Source organism: Botrytis deweyae, assembly GCF_014898535.1.
Source record: "Botrytis deweyae strain B1 chromosome Unknown BDEW_025, whole genome shotgun sequence".
NCBI lineage: Eukaryota > Fungi > Ascomycota > Leotiomycetes > Helotiales > Sclerotiniaceae > Botrytis > Botrytis deweyae.
This window is the reverse complement of record NW_024066232.1, coordinates 61,824-79,520: the sequence shown is the minus strand read 5'-3', so window position 1 is coordinate 79,520 and position 17,697 is coordinate 61,824. Positions and strand designations below refer to the sequence as shown.

Genomic DNA, 17,697 nt, shown 5'->3' with positions numbered 1-17,697 from the left:
CCTAAAGCAAGGCCCAGAAGGAAGGTATAGGGTTATTCATCCCCCCGGATTCTCCTTTTGCATTTTATACCTTCGCGCAATTCACTTCCTTCCCTACCATTCAGAGATAGGTAGTAGTGGTTCCAAAGTAATTAATTAATCATTGTTCATTATTCTATCTACCATCGCTCCCAAAAATTACAAATCGGCGAGGTTGAAGGCAGGACGGGGCAAAAACACGGCTTTACCTGACATCTTTTATCATTTATTTGCCTTGTAGGCGGCTTTTTTTCACACGGCATTGATCGTCGCACTTTCATTCCGGGTACTCATCTACCGATCAAACTTCCCTATAATTATTTGCACAAAATACCTCGACTTGTCGTGATATTGTGGTTTTCGAATTTCGACATCCCGACACCATTCGCGGTTCAGAAAGAGTACCCACTTTAGTGTGATTATCGTGCGCGATCGGGGTTTAGTTTGTTCATTACTCGCGACGACATTGTATTCAACACCCCACGACAACGACATAGATTCGAGGAGACAATTGAAGGAACTCATTCGGCCGTGGCGTGAATCAAGCAGAAGATCGTGGCAGACATCGTTCTATTGAACAACGGCGGAGGTGGAAATTGTGGCTCGAGGCGCATGTTACTTGCTTGAACGATATTGTTCGATATCCACATTCAGTGGATAATCGACCTTAAACAAGATGATGACGAGTTTGCAACAACAACACTCACCATATCCAGGACTTCAACATCAGGGCGTTCCTCAGGGCCATATGGCGGGAATGCCTCATGCTCAGGGTCAGCAAGGACAACCAGGTCCAGGTATGCCTCAACAAATGCACATGGGAGTTTCTGGACCAGGTGGTCCTCAAGTCACTCAAGCCGGTGCTATGATGGCTGGTATGCCACCTGGTGCTGGACCAAACGCACATGCTCTACAGCATTTGAACCCAAATCAGCAGGCGCAAGCGGCAATGTTCCAACAGCAGCAACAACAACAGATGAGTAAGTCGGACCTCCCATCACCTGTTCTCTTTTCTCTCCAATGTTTTGTACAGATGCTTTGAATTCGTGCTCTGCACCTTATCCTCAACGCCTCGTTATACTAACGATGATCCTTTCCAGTGAACGCAAATCCGCAGTTAATGCATCATCAAATGTTACAACAACAAGCAGCCAGGCAGCGCCAGATCCAACTACAACAGCAATACAGCGGCGGTGGAATGCCAAACGGAATGCCTGTAAATATGCATGGGATGAACCCAAATCAAATGAACGCTCAATTTGCAATGCGACATGGTACCCCCGGAATGGCTCGCCCGGTAAATCTACCACAGCATCTTGCCCAGCAACAACAGATGGCTCAAGACAACGTCAATCAACAACAAGCACATCAGCAGGTAAGGGGGACTCACAAATGCCACAACTCATACACTAACACTTATTTGTGTTAGACTCAACAGATGATGCTCGCAATGCACCAACAAAATGCTCAAAATCATGGACCGAATGGCCAAGCAGGACATCCCCAGATGACTGCCCAGCAAATGCAACAACTCCAACAACAACACCTTGCGCAACAGCAACAACAACAACAGCACCAACAGCAACAACAGCAGCAGCAACAACAGCAACAACAACAGCAACAACAACAGCAACAACAAGCTCATGCTCAGGCTCAAGCGGTTCAAGCCCAGCAAGCTCAGGCCCAAGCCCAAGCGCAGGCTCAGGCGGCCGCTGCTGTATCTCAACAACAGAACCAAAACCAATCCCAGGTTCAGAATCAGCCACCTCAATCGGCCTCGACACCTCAACCTCAAGCACCACCGCCAGCCGCTCTCCAAGCAGCCATTCAGGCTCAAGCTCAACAAGCCCAAGTCCAGCAAGCTCAAGCTCAGCAACCAACGGGGGCTCTTCAGCAGCAGCAACAGCAACAGCAACAACAGCAACAGCACGCTGCTGCAATGCTACAACAACAGCAGCAGCAGCAGACTAGACAAGGAGAAAAATTAAAGGGGCAATGCCTAATGCGATTGGTACAATTTAGTGATCATCTCGGTGGTTTTTGCAAGGTTGTCAAGCCGGTAGGCTTTTACGAGGCAACTGGCGTTTCTCGGCTGAATGCCGAGTCCATGAAAGAAAAGGACGACTTAGCATATTGGGGAAGCTTTGCGGAGAGGTTTTTCTCCCGAGGGGGGGTTCTACGCTATTCGACATATTCGTACAATCCCCAAGATAACGTCCGTGAGAAACAGTACGAGATAACATCACCTGCGATGCCGAGATACTTTCATACCCACTTCGAAAGTGGTGTTACGAACATGCAGATGATTTTTGAGAAAGGCACTGAAAAGGAATTGCCGCTAAATGGCCATTACATTGAAAGTCAGAACTCAAGTTTTGTCTACTGGTTTGAAGATGGCTCTCACGTAAGTCATTGATTGATTCCATGAAGCTTCAGGTTTTTGTACTAAGTGAATTTAGCTGGTCTCAAATGGCATACTTCGCGCTCATTTTGATGGGGATCAAAAGCTCGAGCTACTTGACTTCGAGACTCGTAGTCATCAGGAGTATGTTCCCCGTAGCATGGCTATAGACAGAGCAAGGCCAATTCACAATTGGGTAAAAGATTGGAAATCCATGAACAATGGACCTGATGGCAAACCATCGCCCGAAATGAACAAAAAGAAACAAAAGATGATGAAATCTCCACCGAATCCTCCTCCTGATTTCGACCTACCAGACACGAAACTGACTCAATACACTGGAATCACACCTATGGTGTTTCGATTTCTTGAGGTATGTTTAATCTAAACCCTAGGCACGCTATTTTTCTAATAATCATAGATGAATGAGGTTTTGGCTCAAATGAATCCTTTAATGAGCTATCTGCAAACAAACCCAACACTTACTCCCTATAAAGCCATAGACGCATACATGGCTCAAGTGAATAGCAATGGAGCAAACGGTGGTCCTCAAAACTCCTCGGGTCCACGAACACCGGCAATGGTAAATTTCCCGATTGGTGCTTCTCCTGCAGCTGCACACTTGCAAATACCAGAAGGATCACCTCATATGATGGGTAGTCCAGCTCAAGCTCCAGGTATGCAGCTCCAACAGAGTCAGCATGGAACCACGTCAAGTGGCCCAAGCGCAAACACAAGTCCCAATGCGAGTAACAAACGAAGAAGGCCAAGTACAGTCAAGGCCGAAGAAGATGGACAAGCCAACGGGACAGGAAAAAACAACGTCAAACCTAGTCCACGCATAACGAAGAGACAAAAAGGAAATCCCGCTTGAAAAAATCTCCAACGCCCAACGAAGCAAGCATACTGTAATCGTTTCAAACCAAATCAACGTCTGAATATTTTTGAAAGGAGAGTGATCACCAGAGGTTCGCGATTCTCACCGAGACTTTACTTCCATCCGACAACATAAATCAACCATCCAAAATACATTCTGGCTTTTCAGTCAATCACAAGCTTCATGAGGAAGCTGTCAGTCTGTCATATTATTTATTATTTATTTTTATGCCTTTTCACAAGTGGGGAAATGCACCAGGTCTATATTAACAAGCGTTGGCGCACAGAACAGTTTCTACATAACTCTCTTACATACGTACTTGGCGTGTTGTCGAATCTCTTTTACGCTTCGTTTTACTAAAGGGAGAATGGCGAAATTTTGATTCTTTGGGACGGAGTATTGGGCTACGGAAGGGGAAGGGATATGGAATTGGATTGTCATTAGTTTTGGTGGTAATATTCCTTGTATACTATTCACATTTTTGGTGTGAGGGTCGGGTGTTTTTCCATGTAAGAGGCGGCGGGAAACGTCGCGGTGCATTTTTTTATTACTATTTTTTGCTATGCTATACCCGTGGCTTGGGGTTTTGGGGGTAGTGGGAGGATATGGATACTTGAGCAGGCGGTTGGAAGCGAAGTGAATTGTTGGAAGGGGGAGCTGGGAGAGCGGGCTGGAAACCGGAAAATGAACTAGGTGGCATGTGGATGGAGAAAGGGGTGGAGCCGGGGAAGAGAGTCGAGGTGATTGAATGGAAATGAAGTTCAAATGGGACAAAATGGTGTAGAAGTCAGACAAGAGACCAGTGTGCGATGACTGACTCGGAAGGAATATAGTATAGTGTGGTGATAAAACACTAGAAAGATGAATGAACAAGTAATCAAAATACCTTCAAAGTTAACACGGAACGATTTATGTTTGATATCTGTTGTACAAAATAATATCTGGAGGGAGGGTACTTATTGAAATTGGTCATGAAAGTCACTATCCTGATTATGAAGCCTATCAACAATGTGTACTTCGCATCAACTCTTATATTTTGCATACTCACTTTATTACAGACATATCTGCTCGCGATCCACTAGTCACAAAAGGATTTTCTTCTTTCTCTAATTCTCACATTCACTAATAAAATATTATACACAACAATTCGATTCAACAAGTATAGACTACTGCCCTCCCTGCCCTCCCTAACCGACAATCAGGCTACAAATGAGAGTAAATTACCAGTAGTCGTCGATGGCTTTAGTTCACACACAGACAGGTATATGTCCAAGAAATATTCTCCTTCCTCCTGTAACCTAGGATCGCTCTGCAAGACGTTCTCAAATGAGAGAGTCTCTGCTCAAGTACATGTATATATACACACACCTTTCACAATCTCTACATCATGACGAGAAACTTACCACTAAGCGACGAGAATTCGCGTCGTTTCCGGATTTCATTAAACTCCAGCTAACATACATAGTAGGTTTACAATGCGATGGATGCGAATGAGCAAAAACGCGACGTCGATACAAAACTCGGCGTCGTAGATCAAAAAAATAAGTAGAAGGACATCTCAAACCCGGAGAAGAAATCGCATACTCGAGCCTTTCTTTGCTCTGCGCCTGCTATCACTTACTTACTTACTTACTCACATCTCCTGGATCTTTTAGAATGGGCTGAGTTATCACTCGCTTCGTGGATATGTGTGCTGGTTGGTACTGCGTGAGGAGTTGAGAGGATGCAGGATGTAGGAGGAAAGGGTTTGATCTAGATGTTTTGTTCATGTGGGATTTAGAGACATGGATTTCTAGAACAACCGGTTGAGAGAGGGAAGGGGCTTGCTTAGTTGGCGAGTTGATATGATTGCGGGAAAAGGGAGGATGGAGAGGGGAAGAAAAGACGGGATGGGGTAAGTCAGGGGAAAGCGGGAGGAAAGATGAAGGTGGGCATTTGATGGTTTGAATGTTTCGATTTGCGAGTTGAGTAGAGTTGAGGTTGGCTCAGGGGTTTTGAGGGAGCTTGAGGATTAACAATTGCATGCTCAATGCTCGGGACTTCTTTGAGCTGGACGGGATAGAACGTCATAATACTGGTGGTGCGTGTTTTTATCTCTTTCAATATCCCCCAAAGCTCTCAACATATCCACAGCAAATACAAGGACGAGTATTGAAACGCTGCTCAAGTCCATCAAATTCCTGCAAAATATCAGGTTCTATATAATTTTTCTCATTTTTCAATTCATCATATTCATACATATATATACAGATGTTCCATCGTACCCTCCCAATAATATATTTTACAGTCCAGACTCATCGCACCAATCAAACCATGAACAAAGCAAGCCCGCCGAACCATTTAGAGAGTGCAGTCTTGCACCTATCTTCCACAAGAGCGATGGAAATTGCAGTTAAAACAGTGATCCTCCATAACCACCAATACCGGGACCGATTCCAATGCCAGAAGACATGATCCCACCAGACACCTAATTCACAAATCCTGTATTTACCTAGATACCGACCTTCCCATCAATCCATCAATCATAACCAACCCAAAAAGGAGAGAACCAAACACCAGGTAGCCTTGAAACCCTCCTTGTGCACACTCATAACCCATCACAAATTCGCCCCCGGTTGTCCCACTCTGCCACCCACCAACCCCCTTCTATTTCTCCCTGTCCTTCCTCTCCCTAGCCAATTCAACTTAAGACCCCGTCCCAAGTCTTCCATCTTCTCCTGACTTGAATCATTGCCCGCTCGTATACCCACACTACTAAGTACACTCACACATTGTAACATTCTACCCACAGCTTCTGTAAGCTTCTTGGACGAATCTTCTACATTTGCCTGTCTTCTTTCTCGCGCACTCAACCCATAGGTCAACGCTGGATGGGTACTACTCGGTGTGAATGGTCTTGGAGGAGGCGGCATTCCGGAAATACCAAGACCTCCACCTGCAGAATGTTCGGATCCATAACTGACATTTGAGATTGCTCGAGAACGTGAACCAGAATTATCACCCGCTGAACTGCCGCCTCCTAAAAGCGTGGTATTTTGAGACGAATAAGATCCATGGCTCGGATCTAAACTGATGGCTGTTCCTGGTCTACCTTGACTATCTGGACTTGGGGATCTTATATCCGAGTTTGGAAGGCTGAGACTAATAGAATCGAGGGAGAGGCGAGAAAATAACCCTTTCAGTGTTTCGTAACGAGGAATGATTACTGTGTCGCGGTATGCTATAAGTACTATTCTGCGCACCTCGAGAGCGCGACCTGCAGGAACATTGGAAGAGGAGTTGGATTGAGATGAAGAAATAACGCCCCAGGTCTCGCGCGCTACTTCTGGTGACATGAGGGGTCCGTGGCCAGAAAATTCGAGATCGAGCGGGAGAAACACGGCTTGCATGTAAGGAAGCACGGTTGTGAAAGTAAAGAGCCACATTTCTACAAGGTGCGGTATGAGGCGTTCATCAGGGGTTCGACGCAAAGTTTGGTCAAGGGATCTAAAGCCTGTTTCGAGTAACTCTTGCAAGTCCTCTATAACATGATTTGGGCATCTTTTTTGTATACAGCGTTGAATATGGGTACTAGAAAGTTGTTAGGAAATTGGAAAATTCAAAGGGGCTGATTAATACTTACGTGACTAGACGATTGAGATCTTCCACACATAACCTTAAGTCTTCGCCCTCGAATATGACAAGTAGTTTTGCTTTTAAAAACGGCCATGCATCGTCTGCTCCCATGTTATTCAGTCCATACTTCCCCAAATCCGCTGTGTCAACACTATAAAGGCTAGAAGGATATCCTGCCCCCGCAGGACCTAAGTATGATGATGCACCTGCTGAGCCAAGACTAGATGGTCCAGGCCATTCGTTACTATTTTGATATGATAATTCTCCTTCCCTCAAGGTCTCGCTTTTCTCTTCTTTTTTCTTTTCTCTTAATGCCCTTCCTCCATGTCTTAGATCTAGGCCACTCATACTTTTCGCAAAACTTGTAGATGTAGGGCCTGGACTCGGTGGAAGGTTGAAGTTATACAAGCTACTGGGCGCACTTGGATCTACGGGTTTGGAGTTCGAGGCCGCCGATGACAATGGTAAATGATGATCGTCTTTGCTGCTCAGCTTGTGTTTCTGCCGTGACAGAAAATGATGTTTATGTTTCTCCTTGTCTCTTTCTTTTTCTGGTTGTGATGTATCGACTGGTCGTATCGTCGCCGAAGAAGAATTCGCCATGCTGTACATACTCGGAGCGCCTGAAGCATCTGTATAACTGTTAGCTGAGTGTTTTACTAATGTCTTGGATACACAGGAATAACCATACTGGGACTTGGAAGACCTCCGGATTTCGCTTCTTTATCCTTACTTATGCCGATCTTTCCAGGCCTCGAAAACAATTTGACTTTGGACTTCTCCGTTTTGGCAGGTTTTTCGGCTTGAGCTTGAGCTTGAGCTTGAGCTTGTGATTGCGCTTGCGCTTGTGCCTGTAATAACTGGGCTTGGGCTTTTGCTTGAGCTTGAACATGAGCAAGATTTCGTTGTTCAAATTCTGTGGGTGTCAATGCTGGCGATGATCCGGGAGACTTTGGAAACACAACATTGGCAGCTGTTTGAGCGACACTCGATCCTGTCCCAAGTAATCCATTATGATATCCTTGCCCACCAAAATTAGTATCCCTGGGAGCTGAAGCTTCCGTCAAACTTAAGAGCGGTGGTGAAATGGGTCCCTTGGAAGGCCTTCTGCTTCCAGAGCTATTTGATGAAGTATCCAATTGAGGAGTTGGCACAGTCTGGGACCTTTGGCGCGCATGCTGCGCTTGGTGTTGCATAGCAGCCTGGGCAGCTATGTGACTCGCAGAGAGCCCCGTGTTTAGATTTGACATGCTTCCCAGATTGGATGATGCGGCAGTTGGTAAATACGCTTCGAAAGAACCTTGAGTTTGTGAATGCTTGCGGCCGTGAACTTTAAAATCACTGATGGATGATTTCGAAGCTATTGCAGTAAGAGGCGACGCATTCCTCAATGGCGTACCACCGATATCAGTTCGTACTTGCGCGAGTGTTGGCCGTGAGAAGTTCTGTAAGCTGGTGGTGCTTGAGTTGCTCTTGGTCGATTGGGCGTAAAAAGGGCGTGGAGGGGCAGGCGCATTCTGCGACTGTGGACGAACTCTGCTGCCAAGGGAGGGAGGTGGAGGTAAATCTTCAGATGATGAGGACTCAATTCTTCGCAGTGCGGGTCCTTGAGACGATGAGGACTGTTGCACAATTGGAGAGAAGCTCCCTGGTGCCCTTGGCAGAGAAGGGCCTGTTGACTGTGACATGGTTGTCTTGCTGGAAGTGGGACTTTTATATGTTTTGCGTTAGTCTTCCGTATCTTTCAGGGTACAACAGCGGGGCGTTGATTGTAGCGAACGAACGCTGTGTCTTGAACATTTCCGCAAGAAAGTCAAGAAAGAAGAACGAAAAACGAAGAAAGGAGAAAGAACGAAAGAGAGAAGTAGATTTGATGATAGAATACAAAAATGATGTTGTTGGTTGTGGAGGTTATGAATATCGAGGAAGGATCTAAAGAATGGGGTTGAATACCAGTGCGACGGTAGGATTATTTGATCAATATGACCTTATCAAGTTTAATCCATGTCTGATACCTGGCTGGGGAGTGATATTACGAGTACTTGGGCTTAAGCTTTCCTTACTCTTTCGTATTTGTTGATTCTAGCCCGTAAAATCGTAGTTTGGACTTTGTTTGGAGTTTCGCGGGGGATTCTAAACCTGGTCTCCGGCGCCAGATAAAATCCGAAAAAACTTAAAGAAACAAAACAACGATTGAAAGAATCGAATCACAGAAGATCTCCACAACGCTTTGTGATTCTGCGAATACCTACCTACCCAGAAATAATAGGAACAAGATAAAGAGACAATCACCATGTCAGACACACCCGCCACCACTTCTGCCTCTGCGGCCGATCCTGACACTCCGTACCAAGTCCTGTTGGCAACATATGCTTCCCCAAACAACGAGAAGTTTGAGCACGTCCATAAATTACCTACGCCGCCTGCATCAGACAAAGTCAGTGAGAGAACCGCATATTTAGGGGCATTACGCAAAGCTACAGGGGAAATGCAAGAAAGGATCAATAAGGAACTGACTGCACGAATGGAGGAGGATAAACTACAAGAAGCTGAAAGTGCAGATGGATCAAAGATTCATGGTGGGGTAATTGATGAAGCCAAGGAAGAAGACAATTATGGGGAGGAGGTCGTGGAAGAGGAAGATTGAAGTGTTTCTTCATGATTACAATATTCGATATTTGATGCTGCACTACCGATTGTCCCAAAAACTCCGTCGCTATGTAGCTATTACCATTCACACAATCTAAATATCATCGTCCTCCCCACGAACCCCGCGACGACGATGGGCGTTGCACATTCGCTCGACTCAAACACCCATAATGTACAACAGAACTATCCGGCAAGACCGCGATAACACTTCCCCCCAATCTCTTATGGCAAACACCGCATACTCTCTCATCACTTACGACGACTCTCCTATTCCTTCCTCCCTGACCATTCGGTAAACCATCCCCTAGTAACAATGTTGCTTGTGCACGCACAACTTCACTCTTTCTCAAACCTGCCACAATTCGGGATTCACTGACAATCGAATTCGCCGCTCGTATACGACCACGGAAATATGATTCGAGTTCTGCCACGGGAAGCTTCTCCGGAATTAAATCAAGAGTTGAGGATGCGGGCAGACGGGATCCGTGCCTGGATAGAAGTTCCAAAGCAGGTGGCCAGTTCGGTTTATACGGGGGTAGTGGCTTCAAATATAAAGAAAGAAGGGTGTGGTATATAGAAGGCAGTGGGTCATCCGACTCGGATGTCGTAGCCCGATGGGTAGGAATTGGCGATGAGGTTGAAGCTTCTTGGTTCATATGGACCCGATTACAATATCTGACCATGTTAGCATAAGCAATTTCAACAAGTACCTGTCAGAACTCACTCCTCTGCCTTCTCAAAGTCCTTGATCTTGAATACATATATCTCGAGAGCCTGTTTATGTGAACCCATGTTACTTAATACCACAGCCTGAGCTTCGTAGAAATGAGAATCTATGGTGAATGTTAATAACTTTACGCTGCACCTTTGACAATTGACACCAACCTTTTCTGTCTATCAACCCAAAGGCTCTCCCGCATGAATATATGTTACTCGACCGCAAGAACGATACCATTCGTCCCATTAAATCTTTCCACTCCTCAGAATCTCTGTCCTGACGTTGGTCTAATTCTTGCATACATGCACCAACGAGTCGATTATGAAAATCGGGCGTCAAGTCATTGAGTTCATTGATCACATGCTCCAAATACCTAATCTCGAAACTGATGTCAATGTCGTGCAAGAAATTGAGGACTCTCTCCCTCGGCAACGTTTCCGCATTCTCTGTATCTGCTAGGAATATCTCCATACCAAGATCGGGGTCAGCTCGTAGAGGCCATTCAGCAAATTCAAGAATCAAATCAATCATCTCGGGAGGCAAGTGTTGTAGATATCCAATAGTTCTCTGGGGTCCATAGAGTGTTGGTGCTTCTTCATTCTCTTCGTTTCCCATGCCAAACTTCTTGAGAAGCTCAAGAGCAGGACGATGCAGTTTTTTGCCATGGAAGAAATCAACGAGATCATTGTATCTTCCAGTCTCTAAGAGCTTCTCATTAACCACATCTGGGTCACAGAAATTCGGCAACCGAAAGAGTGGTCCCGCCAAACTGGGCATTGATAGCATATAGGAGCGGAAAAGAGTTGTGTCTACCAATTTTGCTGTTTCTAACAGCTTTTGCTCCCGGTCATGATCAACTTCGGTTTCGGACTCGGGGGCAGCCAAGAGGGAGTCAAACGTCGGTTCAGGTGCTCCTCCGTGACCATTTTCTTTAGGAGGAATGATTTTGCCAGTCTCAGAATCTAGGAACTTCTTCAATCTGGTTCGCGCATCCACAAGAAATGCATTTAGCTCCTTTGCCGCTGTAATAAGGTCTTTGCCTTCAAGCGGACCATCCTCAACAGGGACTGCTTTGATACTTGCATTGTCATTGTCTGAGTTATCATGTCTCATGAAGGATCTGACTGATGATGTATCTGAGCTAGATTTCTGATGATTTCTGATCAACTTCTTCACTGCAGCTGGTTTCAATGATTCTTTAGAATCTGAATCGCTGTTTGCGCTACCATTAGATTCATCGTTGTCTGTTTCTACATCTCCGTTGTTCTCCTCGACGATTGAGAGATCGCCGGCTATAGCTTTCGGGTATAATTTGATAACACGTTCTGGAGGTGCTTCAATAGCAATAAATATATCAATCGCTGCACGAAATCTGCGTTGATTAAATAGAGTCTGAGCTTGCTCGATTTGTTGATCAAAGTAGAGTTTCGACTTGAGAGCTTCAACCTGCTGTACCCGTTCGAGTTTATTATGCAGTAGTGCATCTTCAAGCATATTAAGGATACTCAGTGATTCATCGTAGCGTCCTTTTGCTACAAGCTCGTCAATCTGAGAATCATAATCCGTAGCACCCATTCGCCATATACATCGCTCACTAGCCACATGAAATCCCTTCCCAGCGTGTGCCAGACTAATATTCGGAGGTGGAAAATGGAGCTGATTTGCATTCGGGAGCGGTATTGATTGCAAAAGTGATAGGGTATCTGGATTCCTAACCTCAAGTACTCCTTTAGACGGTGCTTGAAGAGTAATAATATACGGATATGAATATCCAAGAGCGTCTGGCGCGGGCTGCCAAGGAATTTGTCTTTTTTCCATTGGTTTTCCTTCCGAGGTAATGAAAAGGGAGTTGATATCCTTTGCAAGCAGGATCTCTCCGTCTGCGAGTTTCGTTGCCAATGGCTTGGGTATATAGCCTCCGAGGCCCATGTAACCCATGCTTGCAGAGCCCATGCCACCAAATCTACCGCCCTGGTTGCTGGTCGCACCTCCAATAGCTCCTGGTCCAACAATATCTTCGACTTCTTGCGTGTTGACATCTACAATGACATATCCAGAGTTCATGCCGCAGATGATCTTGGTAGCGGATGCCCAAGTCAAGGTTCGAATGGATTCTGCGAGCGTTATCTCCGTCGTCTCGGATGATATCTCGGATTGATACCAAGACCATACTAACAACCTTCTTTTTACAGCTACCGCAAGTCTTGATATAATTTCTGGTATCCCCGTAGCTGGATCTTTGACAATATTTGATGTAACGGCGAAAGTGGAAGCATTTTTAGTCCTCGTCAACTGTTCCTGTAAAGCGTATGTCTGTAAATCGTGAATCGACACATAATAATTGGATAGAGATATCAAAACGTTGGCTTCTTTTATTCGTGCGAGTTGCTCTATTGCTCGAGTAGAGAACTTCTCGACTTCTCGAAGTAAACCGACATTGCCCGGGGTTTCGTTGACTTGATATATGCGTAAACTGCCAGTATTCAGACCTACTAGTAACCTATCGCCTATAAAGTATTAGTTGAAGGCTCTCTGCTCGAGCTGCGAACCTACCAAATGCAAGTACGGACTCGATCTTCGATTTGTCTCGTGTGCGAAGCTCAACAATGGGTTGAGCTGTAAAGGCGGAAAGCATGGCGTCTAACAGCCAGCTTTAAATAAAATGAATATTGTAGCTGGGGCACCATTCATCGATTCTCAGTGCATATTATTTCCAAACATCCATTCAGGTTGTGAGCTATTTCATCCATTGGCGCATGTAGTTTTGTTTTCGTGTTGTACCCTCTCAACTATCTAGTACAGATGACGATGGGTAGTTTTACCGAGACTTTGCCGGACACCCAACATCATTCGACCATCCATTTTCAAGAAAATGTTACGATTCACCACTATTGAAATGATCAACCTCATATTGAGTTAGATTTTCTGGGGTCACTGAACTTGAGATAATTGATGGGTTTGTCAGGTTGTTGCAAAGAATGGCGCACTGAATGTCGATTTATACAGGAACACTGCTTAAGGGCTACAGTATCTGCCCGAAAACATGCTGCAAGGTTGCTTCCTACGATCGGTTACCTCCTAAGCTCTCATGTATGACAATGAATTTAGAATTCGTTGTAGAATGTTCCGTTCCTCTCTAAAATTCCACAGCTCTAGCTGAAAAGTCAAAACGAATGCGCCCTATCTCAAAACGGCACAGCACATGAATTGTGATAGGATTCCTAATGGTCTAGTGTGAGGTACACTTCGCTTCTTCGAACTCTTCTCAATCAAAGCTTGTGTAACTAAGTTACTTGATCCAAGCAGCAAACCCCCCTCTCTCTAATCGAGTGATGATACTTCACACAAGAACAAGCTTTCCGTTGGAACCGTGATATCGAATACTTCATCCACAGCACTGGACAAATAAATCTCCCTGTGCGCTTGTGGTCATTTAGTCCAACGCCAGTGCTTTATTTTCATGTAATATCGCTCGGCACAGATGCTAAGAATCACACCTCTAAATACCTTGGCATCTGAGCCGGGCAACACATATTCAATATTCATTTCACCTAGAGAATGGATGGGAAGGGAAAACCGGGGGATGCTGTTATTGCTGTAGTATCGGGTAAGTAAGTAGTGCAGTTTCCATCCACTCATCAACCGTAGTAAACATAATGTATATTTACCTACCTAGGTAGCTCAAGCAAATAATATCAGGGATCGCGATGAGCATGTGTCCTATCTCGATCTCAGTAGTAATAATCTGGGATCAATTGACCTTATATTTTCTCTTAAATGATACATGGTGGGAGGGGATAAGCAATGAACGCTTACATAGACGGGGCAATGATCGCTTAAGATACAGTATTGTTCACCGAGTTATTGGCCCCCATCGACATTTCAAATTCTTAAACTATAGCTTTTGCGAGAGAAACTGCAATGGTGAACATAGGAGACCATGATGCATGCGCCTGCTTTGATCGATGATCATCACAGATTCTTGAAGCAATTTGGGGCACCTTTTCGGAAAGACACCATTCGAAACGGTGGTGGCGTCCCATCCCCCTCCTTTTCCCATACTTCCCGCCATGATCTCATGGTATTCTCTGTTATAAGTCTTTCCAGTTGCTGATTGGGGTCCATAGGGTCGTCATCAAAAAAATCCAATCTCAATCCATCGAAACTAGTTCTTCGCCCCTTGTAACGCAATTGGGCGCCTACAACGAGTAGCAATTCGGGGACAGCAGTTCCAAAATTGAGGGATCTTCGCGGCTCAGAACTTTTGAATGCCCTCAGAAAGTGGGGTAATCCATTACGAGCCCATGAGCGGTTTGCTGTGACAGCAAAGGACGACAATTCAGAGCTTCTCGGACTTTCTGAAACTATTCTGTCCAATGCTTGTATTTCTTTTGAGCCTGCATCAAGGGGTAGGTTGCGTTTAATGACCGATGTACTTTGAATGAGGATAGTATCGTTCTTCCATTGAACGTACGTGTTGAAACAAGTGGTGAAGTGGCGGAAAAATACAGCTCGAGCTTCTGAACTGACGTGGGCTATAGAGGGCAGACGATGACAGCGAGCTGAACATTTACAATGTACAGCAATCCATCCGATCTCTTTACGATTCACGAAAGTTGGATAGATCTCAATATATCTCCCGCCAGGAAGAGCATGCTCCCAAATTTTGTTGCGCAATTCAATCGGGAGATTTGAAAATGCCTGCATGCTTTGTTGTCTTGTTCTCGCAAATGTTTGATGGAGATGAGTTGATAACGATTAACGAATATGCTGTGATCTTTGAGGAAGTACGACTACGTCAAAAGAAGAAAACACATGTGAGGCTGGTCTGATTTGATGGGGTCACCGGGTAGTAAACTGACAGGGATTAGCTGCAATCGGCAGCAGTCAGCTTCTGCGTCAGCCTATTACCCCTCAGTTGAATATTTGATTGACCATGCATTACGGTATTTGTTTACATACTGCCATAAGCAATTACTGCGGAAGGAACTGTCTAAGTTTGAAAGATCAGGTAGTTCTCTCATGCTTCAAATTCCTCCGACCAACATTAACCTACAATTAATTGCATCATGTCCAGCTTCCCACAGTTCGCTCTTCTCCCAACCGAGTTGCAGCTTCATATATGGAATTTTGCATTGGAGGTACAAGAAGGACACATTGTCCCAGTGGAGAATTTACGATATGGGCGTCCCAGAAAATTCAAACCGCATACTTTATACTTCGTGAATTGTGATTCACGGAGAACATATCTCGGATATCACAAGAACAATTTGGCCCGCTACCCGAGGCTGGGAATCGTGGTCTTCGACCCAAGAATCGACATAGTTTTGGTAGAAGTAGGCTGGCTGAAATGGATCAAAAATGTTTTGAACCAGATCAGAGATAAACCAGAGGGCAGAGTTATGAAAGATGTCCGCAATATCGCCATCGCCGTATTCTACGAAGACAGTCTCAGTCACGAGGGGCTGCAAACGCTTCCCAACTCGGTCGGAAATACTATAGCAAGAGTGTTACCATCCCTTGAAAACTTCATCTATGACTTCGGATATGATTCCAGAAACTCCTGTTTTGAAAGATTAAGTCAAGGGATTGATTATGAAGAAGGTTCACATATTTGTTGTATGCAGAGAAAGGATGAAAGACGGGATGAAAGACGAGAGAAAATTCTGGTTCAGCCGACACGGGAGATTTTGGAGGAATATAAGCGCAGCGAGAACCCCAAGTGGAACATTCCAAGGGTACTGTCAACGCTGGATATTTATCGAGAAACAATCGATGTGCAGAGACTCTTGGCAGAAGGATAATGGCGCAAGTCTTCAGATTGGTCGGCATGCAGAAGAAAAGTCTACTTGCCTACTCGTAGAAAGCAAAGATAAGATATTTTTTGATCTTGGGGGAGTTCCTTTTGGCTCTCGGATAGGACAACGCGGGAATTTGGCAGGGAATGAACAGCATGGTCAGCGAGAAGCCTCATAACTGGGACGAATTCAAATGCATTGCTATCAAGGTAGCAAGACGAAATCTCGCTGTCATTCTTGAAGGTGTAATCACCGGAGACTGGGTAATGAATCTAATGATCACCACTTGAGATACAAATATAATGTACCGGTAATCAAAACACAACGGGTGTTTGAGTTGAATTTGCAAGCAAAAAGTCACAAAGAAGGTACTACCATCTAATATAATGAGGAAATTGAAAAATAAAACAAGATGTGAATGAATTGAGTCGGGTTTCTTGTAGCCTCGATCGAACTCCATGAAGGCCGTGTAAAAATAAAACCCTACATTTTTGAACCTTTGGCCTCAGGCTCACATCTTATCCGGAACTAAAATTTATGGTGATAAGGACAAACGAAACCATTGATTTGATATTCGGCCAGAAGCAATTTTGCAGTCTGCTGCGAAGTCAATCATTAATGAACCCCTAGCCACAAGGATTATTTAACCTCAATACGAGTTGAGAATCACCGCTATACACGACCAGATTCGGCGCCCCGCGTCACCTCCTTCACCATGCCTATTCTCCCATCAATCCACCCCTCCGTGTCCCGCTCTTTCACACGAACTTTCACCTCCACTACTCGCATCTTCGCAAAGTCCACAAAACAGAGGCTAGCAGTCGAGCACGCAGACGTTCCGCCATATCCTTACGGCCCCTCGCAATTCTATAAACAATCCAATTTCGGTCTTTACGGTCTACAGAAGATTCGTTATGGAAATATAGTTTCGGAGAAGAATGAAATTAAGACGAGACGGCATTGGCGACCCAACGTGCAGAGGAAGCGTCTCTACAGTCCAAGTCTAGGAAGGCAAATTAAATTGAGAGTCACCACAAAAGTGCTGAGGACGATCGATAAAGCGGGAGGATTGGATGAATATTTATTGGGGGAGAAGACGCAGAGAATAAAGGAATTGGGCATGGGAGGGTGGAAATTAAGATGGAGGATTATGCAGACGGATACTGTCAAGGAGAGATTTAGGGCACAGAGGGAGAAGATGGGATTGCCGCCGAAGGAAGAGGTTCATTTAGATGAGAATGGGTTTGGAATCACGAAGGAAGAGGTTATGGAGCAAGTCAGGAAATACGATGCAGCAATGGCAAGGAATGAGGAGGTCGTTATAGATGAAGAGGCGCAAAAAGCTACTGAATCTGAGATTTTGGAGGAAAACTTTATGGCGGAAGAGCAGTACAAGGAGAGAAAGCCAATATTATAGGGCATGAAGGTCATGTAGGATCAGGATGTATCAGTCTCTGACATGTATAAGTATATACCCGAAGCAAAACTACGATGCATAACACAGAAAGCGTCCGAAATCTTCAATTTTCGATCTTTGATGTTTTGTTCTCATCTCGGTCACAACGACCGCTTTGTAGTGCGAAGACTCCCGCATACTTTCCCTTCTGATCCGACATTCATT

General features: G+C 44.9%; 8 protein-coding genes across 8 annotated transcripts; 4 read left to right on the top strand and 4 right to left on the bottom strand.

The window, feature by feature from the left end:
• Positions 1 to 694: 694 nt before the first annotated feature.
• On the top strand, positions 695 to 3,293 carry EAE98_008949 (uncharacterized protein; the record flags this gene model as incomplete). The annotated part of the gene is made up of 5 exons (XM_038956570.1): positions 695 to 998; positions 1,119 to 1,393; positions 1,448 to 2,422; positions 2,478 to 2,792; positions 2,841 to 3,293. The coding sequence occupies 5 exons, from the start codon at positions 695 to 697 to the stop codon at positions 3,291 to 3,293; spliced, it is 2,322 nt and encodes a 773-aa protein (XP_038806940.1).
• Positions 3,294 to 3,460: 167 nt separating this feature from the next.
• On the bottom strand, positions 3,461 to 3,836 carry EAE98_008948 (uncharacterized protein; the record flags this gene model as incomplete). Its single annotated transcript, XM_038956569.1, has 2 exons — positions 3,461 to 3,496; positions 3,612 to 3,836. The coding sequence occupies 2 exons, from the start codon at positions 3,834 to 3,836 to the stop codon at positions 3,461 to 3,463; spliced, it is 261 nt and encodes an 86-aa protein (XP_038806939.1).
• Positions 3,837 to 5,893: 2,057 nt separating this feature from the next.
• Positions 5,894 to 8,599, bottom strand: EAE98_008947 (uncharacterized protein; the record flags this gene model as incomplete). Its single annotated transcript, XM_038956568.1, has 3 exons — positions 5,894 to 6,866; positions 6,919 to 7,543; positions 7,603 to 8,599. 3 exons carry the CDS (start codon positions 8,597 to 8,599, stop codon positions 5,894 to 5,896), a joined length of 2,595 nt encoding a protein of 864 aa, XP_038806938.1.
• A 605-nt stretch (positions 8,600 to 9,204) lies between these two features.
• On the top strand, positions 9,205 to 9,558 carry EAE98_008946 (uncharacterized protein; the record flags this gene model as incomplete). The annotated part of the gene is made up of 1 exon (XM_038956567.1): positions 9,205 to 9,558. One exon carries the CDS (start codon positions 9,205 to 9,207, stop codon positions 9,556 to 9,558), a length of 354 nt encoding a protein of 117 aa, XP_038806937.1.
• Positions 9,559 to 9,661: 103 nt separating this feature from the next.
• Positions 9,662 to 12,913, bottom strand: EAE98_008945 (uncharacterized protein; the record flags this gene model as incomplete). The annotated part of the gene is made up of 4 exons (XM_038956566.1): positions 9,662 to 10,235; positions 10,285 to 10,393; positions 10,446 to 12,785; positions 12,832 to 12,913. 4 exons carry the CDS (start codon positions 12,911 to 12,913, stop codon positions 9,662 to 9,664), a joined length of 3,105 nt encoding a protein of 1,034 aa, XP_038806936.1.
• Positions 12,914 to 14,250: 1,337 nt separating this feature from the next.
• EAE98_008944 (uncharacterized protein) lies at positions 14,251 to 14,985 on the bottom strand (the record flags this gene model as incomplete). Its single annotated transcript, XM_038956565.1, has 1 exon — positions 14,251 to 14,985. The coding sequence occupies one exon, from the start codon at positions 14,983 to 14,985 to the stop codon at positions 14,251 to 14,253; it is 735 nt and encodes a 244-aa protein (XP_038806935.1).
• Positions 14,986 to 15,347: 362 nt separating this feature from the next.
• EAE98_008943 (uncharacterized protein) lies at positions 15,348 to 16,082 on the top strand (the record flags this gene model as incomplete). The annotated part of the gene is made up of 1 exon (XM_038956564.1): positions 15,348 to 16,082. One exon carries the CDS (start codon positions 15,348 to 15,350, stop codon positions 16,080 to 16,082), a length of 735 nt encoding a protein of 244 aa, XP_038806934.1.
• A 709-nt stretch (positions 16,083 to 16,791) lies between these two features.
• EAE98_008942 (uncharacterized protein) lies at positions 16,792 to 17,493 on the top strand (the record flags this gene model as incomplete). The annotated part of the gene is made up of 1 exon (XM_038956563.1): positions 16,792 to 17,493. One exon carries the CDS (start codon positions 16,792 to 16,794, stop codon positions 17,491 to 17,493), a length of 702 nt encoding a protein of 233 aa, XP_038806933.1.
• Positions 17,494 to 17,697: the final 204 nt, after the last annotated feature.